General features: G+C 28.2%; 1 protein-coding gene across 2 annotated transcripts; it reads left to right on the top strand.

Annotated features, from left to right (window-relative positions):
• The first annotated feature begins 4,530 nt into the window (after positions 1-4,530).
• Positions 4,531-7,379, top strand: LOC100260243 (annexin D3). 2 transcript variants are annotated; one of them, XM_002264848.3, is made up of 6 exons: positions 4,531-4,642; positions 4,767-4,912; positions 5,272-5,499; positions 6,234-6,446; positions 6,540-6,629; positions 7,028-7,379. In XM_002264848.3, the coding sequence occupies exons 1-6, from the start codon at positions 4,561-4,563 to the stop codon at positions 7,232-7,234; spliced, it is 966 nt and encodes a 321-aa protein (XP_002264884.2). In that variant the 5' UTR covers positions 4,531-4,560; the 3' UTR covers positions 7,235-7,379. The 2 variants fall into 2 exon arrangements, with proteins under 2 accessions (XP_002264884.2, XP_010645981.2); XM_010647679.2 differs by lacking the exon at positions 6,540-6,629.
• The last annotated feature ends 1,516 nt before the right edge of the window (positions 7,380-8,895 follow it).

An 8,895-nucleotide genomic window follows, 5' to 3' on the forward strand; every position in this document is an offset into this window, starting at 1 on the left:
AATAAAATCAAATATTTCTTAACTCAATTCTAGCTTTCTAAGTGTGCAATTACAAATTTATATTTTTTATTCTTAAAATCCAAGTATTGAATCTATCGATATATCTTTATTTACCGATTTTTTTTTTTTTTACATATTTATGTCACTTACACTTACAAAATAATTTTAACTGATATATCCATGTTTACTGATATTTCAAATGCCGGGTCTCACTCAACTGTGGAAAAAATGTATATCACTCCTATATATGGAACAAAGAAACTTACCATATACAAAAGTAGCCCACTAATATTTTATAAGAGAATATTTTATCTCATGACAATGATTGACAGACAATCTATACTTGTCAATGTAGCATTAAATAAATACCAATATGAATAATTGAGAAAGGATTTAGAAAAGAAATATGGATTGTACTACTGTGTACGGAAGGAGCACTTTTACTTTAAGTCATTTCATCAAATGAAAATTAATCTTAATCAATAAGATTTACAATGATCTTGTGGGAAGCACGTGAACAAAATTACTTCTCAATGTAATCGAGTTACTTTTTAATTAGATTTAATTATCTTCTTGATTGATCTAATTTGAAGGAAAAAAATTACTTCTTTCAACTCAAATTTTCATTTAGATATATTCTTTTTTCTAGTACTGAAATCTCAAAAGAAGTAATATATATAACAATGATGCTTGTTCACTAAAGGAGTGCGACGTTTGGAATTTATTCAAATGTGACTTCTAAGTGGGTCTAGAAAAAGAATAAAGTTGCAAAATTATAAAATTGAAAAAGAAGGAACAAAAAGTTTACGCACCCAAGTTGTCAGAACAAAGACTTGTAAAATTAACCATAAACATTGCTTTAGATGTTCTCTTATGGGTCCTTAAAGAGGTTTTTTTTTTTTTCAAGCTAAATTAAATATTCCCTTCCAACCCAATGAAGGGAAAAGGAAAATGGAATTATCTTGTCCTCATTGCACTTTTATGATATATTATTAATAAAATATTAATATATATATATTTTTAATTTAATATTTAATAATTTTTAAATTTTTAGTCCTTTTTAATTCTATTAAATTAATTAATATTATATATATATATATTATATATTTTATAAATATAATATATATTTAATATAAATATAAAAATATATAATATAAAAAAATTGAATTAAAAAAATATTTTTAATATTAAATTAAAATTCATTTGATTCAATTGTATATAATAATACAAAATAAAATGATGATTATATATAATTTTTTTAACATTTAATTAATATATTAATGATATAGAAAAAAAGATTTGTGAAGAAAATTATTATGATTATTTTCATGTTGGAATATTTTTATTTAATTATAAAATAATTATTAATTATTTATTAAAATAATTCTTTTTAATACATAAATAAATTTTTCATTTTTTTGTTTATAAGTCTTTAGATTTAATAGGTGTCACTTTTTATATCCAAAGTTAAGTTAGCTTGATGGTGGGTGGGTAAACATTTGAACTTTTTGGTTGGGGTTCGAATCCCCCCAACTCCCAAAATTTGGAGCAAATTTTGGGTAGCCATATGGCAAAAAATATATTATATATTATTAATAAAATATATATAAATATTTTATTAATATTTTTAATTTAATATTTAATAAATTTTAAATTTGTATTATATTTTTTTTATATATAGAATATATATTTAATATAATATAAGTAATAATATAAATATAAAAATATATAATTTAATTCAAATTTTAAATTGAATGAAAAAATATATTTAATATTAAATTAAGATTCATTTGATTCAATTGTATTTAATAATACAAAATAAATGATGATTACATATAATTTTTTAAATATTTAATTAATATATTAATGATATAGAAAAAAAGATTTGTAAAGAAAATTATTATGATTATTTTCATGTTGGAATATTTTCATTTAATTATAAAATAATTTTTAATTATTTATTAAAATATTTCTTTTTAATACATATGTAAATTTTTCATTTTTTTATTTATAAGTCTTTATATTTAATAGGTGTCATACTATATAACAAATGTTAAGTTATCTTGATGGTGTGCGGGTGAATATTTAAACTTTTATTTGGGGTTTGAATCCCCAACTCCAAAATTTTGGAGCGAATTTTGGGGTTGGAAAAAATGGCGAAATATTGAAAGCTTTTGATATTTGGCAACATTTTAATCCTTGAATGTAACATTATTTGAAAAATATATTTAATATGTAATAAAATGTAGATTCTAATTTATATAAAAGGATTTCACAAACAAAAATATTATATCAAATTATTCAACTCATTTTATGTAATCCAACAACTAAGAGTCATATGTGTGTGACCTAAATCAATATATAATTATAAAAATAAAAAATTTATATTTTCAATAAATATGTGGATTGTAAGATATTAAAATAAAATATGTTTGAATATTATACAGTATTATCTAATCTTAATTATTAATATATCATATGAAATAAATTTAAAAATAATATTTTTATACCATGTTGCAAAATAACAATAGGTGACAAACAAATTTTGTCCCTAAAATTTTATAATATTCTTTAGTAACAATTTTCAATAAAATATTTTGTTGTGAAAAATATATCTTGCGACAAAATAATTGTCACTAAATATTTATTATTGTCGCAAAAAAATTTCATGAATAACTTACTAGCATGACTTTCTCATTGTCAATATTTTTATTTTTTTGTGACAAAAATGTAATTTGTTGCGCCTAATAAAATTTGAGACAATTTTTAAATTTTGTCACTAATAATAACATTTAGTGACAATTTTTTTTTCCCACATTAAAACTTCGTCGCTAATTCTCCTATTTCTTGTAGTGTACATATGGAACAAAATAAACTTACCATATACAAAAGTAGCCCACTAATATTTTATAAGCGAATATTTTATCTCATGACAATGATTGACGGACAATCTATACTTGTCAATGTAGCATTAAATCAATTCCAATACTAATAATTGAGAAAGGATTTAGAAAAGAAATATGGATTGTACTACTATGTACGGAAGGAGTACTTTTACTTTAAGTCATTTCATCAAATGAAAATTAATCTTAATCAATAAGATTTATAATGATCTTGTGGGAAGCGCGTGAACAAAATTACTTCTCAATGTAATCTAGTTACTTTTCAATTCGATTTAATTATCTTCTTGATTGATCTAATTTAAAGGAAAAAGTTACTTCTTTCAACTCAAATTTTCATTTAGATATATTCTTTTTTCTAGTATTGAAATCTCAAAAGAAGTAATATATATAACAATGATGCTTGTTCACTAAAGGAGTGTGACGTTTGGAATTTATTCAAATATGACTTCTAAGTGGGTCTAGAAAAAGAATAAAGTTACAAAATTATAAAATTGAAAAGGAAGGAACATTGCTTTAGATGTTCTCTTATGGGTCCTTAAAGAGGTTTTTTTTTTTTTTTTTTTTTTAAAGCTAAATTAAATATTCCCTTCCAACCCAATGAAGGGAAAAGGAAAATGGAATTGTCTTGTCCTCATTGCACTTTTATGATATCCATTCACCTTTTCTTTTTTATAAAGTTGGTGATATAAAATGTTATTTGATGGTTATAAATACTAGATCTTGATATAGCTTGTGAAATGAGTCTAATACACTTGGAAAGAATCCTCTAGAAGCCCTTCTTAATTATATAGTATAGGTTTTTCATAAAAAATTAATTACAACATAGTTAAAGTGCCTATTCTCAAATCTTATTCCGCAAAATTTTGTTATAGTTTGAACATTACTACTTTTCTAGAGAATCTCACATCAACACTAAAAGGTGTTTGATTATTAACATTATAAAATCTTTTATATCTGTAATTGAAGTGTTTTATACATCCAAGTGAATATGATACGGAACCTCTAAGCTACTGAAAGGTAGAGTACCTCCGCAAATAAGGCTCAATCAATGTTAGCAGCCAGCCAATGTGGGACATTGGACTTTTGTTTGTCCTATCTCAAAAATCCTTAGTAAATTGTTGATGCCCATATTTATGTTTCAATTGTTGATGCCCAATCTCACTTTGAAACCAAATGATGCAAGACCATATACACTCCCTAAAGCCTAAGCTAATAGGAGGTAAAGGTAGCTCCACATAACAGGTCCAACCAACATTAATCAGTTGATGTTGGAAATAGACAAATGAGGTTCTAATGCAATGAAAAAAGCAAATAAGCCAAAGGAAATAACCATTCCAGTAAGTAGTAACACCTAACATATTTCTTTTTTCACACAATTTTTAAAATCCAAGTGAAACTACTGAATTGCTCCTCTGATAGTGTAAAATTTCTCTTTATAAAACAAAGAGTATATATACCATATACTCCTTAAAGAACCACTTGAAAGAATTGGTAGAGAGTAGCATTGCATTATAGATTAATATTTGAACTTCCAGTATTTCCCATGAAAAAGACGAGGAAAAAGGTGTTGAGACAAATGCTTCTTTCCTAAAGGTGACCCAATAGCATTTTTTCTATATAAAGTTGAGTCTGTTTCTAGCTTTCCTAAAGCAAAAACATGAGAATGGCTTCACTTAGACTGCCTGATTCAATTCCTTCTCCAGTCCAAGATAGTGAGAGACTTAATCAAGCTTTACAAGGTCTTTCTTCTACCTTCATTTATCTGTTCAGTTTTTCGATGCATATAGACCAACATAATGTAATGATTGTATGAAGTTCAAATCCTCTTGGTTACTTTTTTCTTGGTTTTGTGGATATGGGTAGGGAGAGGAGTGGATGAAAAAGTGATAGTATGGATATTGGGACATAGGAATGCAATCCAAAGGAAGCAGATCAAAGACACTTATCAACAGCTTTATAAAGAGTCCATCATCCATCGTCTTCAATCTAAACTTTTTGGTGTGTTCAAGGTACTTTGTGTTCATACCTTACCCCCAATTTTATGGAGGATGTTTGATTTTGGTTATATACATGAGCTATATGAATGACAATTAATGGTTCTAATTACATGTCTAATCAATAGTTTGAAAGGAGCTAGTAAGATAATATGGTAGATTTATGACTATCATTCTAATAGAATGAAATGCTCTTAAAAATAGATTAGTTTTCTTTCCCTCTGACAAATCTTATTGTCCCTTGGATCTCCAGATTGGTACAACTTATCAATAATTATGGACCTATAAATGGTTCAAATTTTTACATAGTTCTTAGTCATGTACGAATTGATGAATGAGTTATTCATAACTATATAATAAATGTTTGATAACAGACAGCAATGATCTTGTGGATGAATGAAGCCCCCGAAAGGGATGCGATATTGGCAAACATGGCCCTGAAAAGGAAAAGGAAGAAAATAAATCAGTTGCAGGTATTGGTAGAGATAGCATGTGCATCATCCCCGGACCATCTAATGGCAGTGAGGCAGGCCTACTTCTCTTTATACGAATGCTCTCTGGAAGAAGACATCACATCCAACATCTCAACTTCTCTCCAAAAGGTGATACATCATGTTAGACTATTAATTAATTTGAGTCAATAATATTATATCAAACAAATTTAACTTACAACTTTGACAGTATCATTTCACCATGATTACTTGTCATTAATATTGGGCTTACCATTTCAAATTCAGGACTTTTCATCAACAAAAAAGCATGTCAAAATAAGCTTAATCCTAATACATAGGAGGTATGCATATGATACGAAGACCATTATGTGTGCTATTTATGTGATTTCCCACATATGAAAAAGTTCCCAATGCATATATATAAATTGAAATTCTCTTAATGGTATATATGTGTTTTAAAGCTCCAATAACTTATTAAACCTAGAGCAAACAATATGTATATGGGAGCATGTTACGTACTAATATCAAAGGTGACTCTTAATCCTAGTGTGTGACTTTGTTTGTCTGACTCTACAAGGGATGTCCATTTACTTGGCTTCACAAACTCGTGCAAATGACATAACAAGGACATTGTGTCTGCCAAGGTGGTAGGGTGATTATAATACCAGGCATCCAACATAGGAAAAATTTTTAGACATTATATATATAGTAGACTCCTCTTAGTGTAGACACATTTAAAACCATGTGTATTCATTAAGTACAAAGCGGATACTATTTATATGGGAGGAAATGGGTTGGTATAATTTAAATATACCATTGTTATAGTCTTCTAGCATTATACGTTTTCACTCCCTAGACTGACTTGTATTGTGGGTGATGCACAGCTTCTAGTGGGTCTAGTGAGCTCGTACAGGCATGATAGAGAATTGGTGGACTTTAATCTTGCAAAATCTGAGGCAACTAAGCTACATGAAGCCATTGAAAAGAAGCAATTAGATCATGATGATGTTGTGTGGATAATGACAACAAGGAATTTCTTTCAACTTAGAGCAACTTTTGTGTGCTACAAGCAAAGCTACGAAGTTGCTATTGATCAGGTTTGACTTCTAGAAAATCAATAGGTAGATTAATTCCTTTCTTTTTCTTTCTTTTTTTAATCCTAAAAATGAACTTTTATAAATTTTTGACAGGCCATTAATAGTAGTGGAAATGGTGATTTGGGCTCTATATTACGAGGAGTAATTTTGTGCATTGTTTCCCCAGAGAAACATTTTGTTGAGGTGATGGAAAAAAGTTAAGGGAAGAAAAGAAAAACTTTGGACCTTAGAACTTTGGATCTTACCTTTAATGTTGTATTGGTTCCTGAAAAATATAGAAATCCAAGTTGTTAGTCTTGTTCCAAACTATTGTTAGGTTCCACTTTTTTGTCTCAACAAACCAAACACAGCAAGATTAATGTGATTTTGCCATTTGTGAGTCAATTCAGGTGTGCACATAAGCAACTTCTAAACGTTTTTTGAAGTTACTTTAATGCATGCTATTGGATGTTCAAAGAGGTCTGAAACTATTCCAATAGAAGACTTTCTTCTTCCATGAAATTTCGTATTTCTTTTATTAAAGCTTAATATGTAAGCTTCTCATTAGCATTATTTTTCTCTATTGCATGATCCATCATCAGGTCATTAGAGCCTCCACTATTGGGTACTGGACTAAAGATGAAGATTCATTGACAAGAGCAATTGTGACTCGGGCTGAAATTGATATGACGAAGATCAAAGAAGAGTACTTCAAAATGAACAACACCAATCTCGATGATGTAGTTAGACGTGATGCATCAGGGGTTTACAAAAGCTTCTTGATGGCCTTAATTGGAGAAAAAATTTGATTCTCTCAACCAAGTGTCTGTTATTGTTCTAAATCACCAAAAACTGGCTTTATTCGGGATATATTTCCCTACTACCTCATTGTAGCCCGCAAAAGTTGAATTATAAGAACCTTCTGAATGTTTATCTTAAAAGTTTGACCGTAAACCTAAGTATATATGTGGTCTTAATCAGCTAATCAAACTAATTAAGCAGTCATTTCCATCCTTCAAACCCTTTTGGACCATGAAATAGAATAATTAATTTACTCTTTTGATGTTGATTTTAGTCAATCCATATTTGTCATTCACTTTTCCTTATGAGAGGGTTTGATCCTTGATATCCTCCACTTCAATTCATTCTTTTTTAATTAAAGCTCTTTTGGTCTCATCAACTTGAATGATCTCTTTGCCCTTACAAATTGTCTAAAAATCTAAAACTCATTCAAAAGTCAAGCCCTTCACATGGCAAGTGGTAAATAGAAGGTTAATACAAAAGAATTGCAATAGAAGAGGAGACTTTACAAGAACCACAACTCAGAGTGATGTGTTACGCATAAGAAGAGAAGGGAATTAATGGATCATCTATGTCTACATTGCTCAATGCGGTATTGACATTATGGCATTGAATGTTGAAACTTATAGGGATTGATTGAGTTCCAACTTGAAGTGTGGTGGAGATGCTAACTACTTTTGATCAATTCTTTGGAAGCTTTCCTAGATGTATAAATTTATTTGGTGCATTGCTAGTACTATCTTATTATGGACTAAAAAGAAATATAATTAGAAAAGTTTTTATGATAGACTAAGCACTTTTAAGTCATTGTGGAATTTATTCTATTTTTCTTCATCCTCTTGGTCGACAACTTGTGTGATATTTGAGCGAACTCCTATGTGCATACCATGAATCATGTTGGAACACTAGTACTAACCCTCTTGAAATATGTTGGAGAAGAACTAGCCATTGAGTAAGAGACTTTAGCTTTATTGGAAGGCTAAACAATAGCAAAAGTGGAGGACCTCTCTAATCTTCTAGTAGAGGAAGATTTGAGGATAGTAATATCTTTAATAAAGAAGAAAAAAGAGTTCTATGAAAGTTATATGAGAGGTCTTTCTAAGTCTTTGATATTACCTTAGAGATGCGATGCTTCTTTTATTGGATTCTTTACTTAGTTAATCAAGTGGTGTAATCATTGATAGAGTGGTAAACAAAATATTTGATCTCTTTTTTGAGAATATTCTACTTCTAGGAGGAAATGATGGTTGTAATATATTTCTTGCTTTTAATAAAGAGTTACAAGATTATTACAATGGGGAAGACATTTTCATGGTTCTTTATCTAATTAATAATTAAATGTTTTTGTTTTTGATAAAAGAAGTCTTCCAACCACCAAAATATAACATCTAAAGGTCTATATTCTTAATCTTTCAATAAGTGAAATTCATTTTCATTTTATGATCTTGAACCGTATATCTATTTATATCATAGAAAGATTTTATTTATAGATAATGAATCATAGCCAAAAATATAATGTAGTTATACGAAGTAGCTTTATGATTTCATCTTTTAACGTTATGTTGGATATGTTGGTTATTGGTATGTGTATGTAATAGAATGTGACAACAAATTTTATTGAATTTTGGTGAACCAAAGTCCTTAATTTCTTTTAAAATATTTTTAAAAA

Source organism: Vitis vinifera, chromosome 13 (assembly GCF_030704535.1).
Source record: "Vitis vinifera cultivar Pinot Noir 40024 chromosome 13, ASM3070453v1".
Classification (NCBI taxonomy): Eukaryota; Viridiplantae; Streptophyta; class Magnoliopsida; order Vitales; family Vitaceae; genus Vitis; species Vitis vinifera.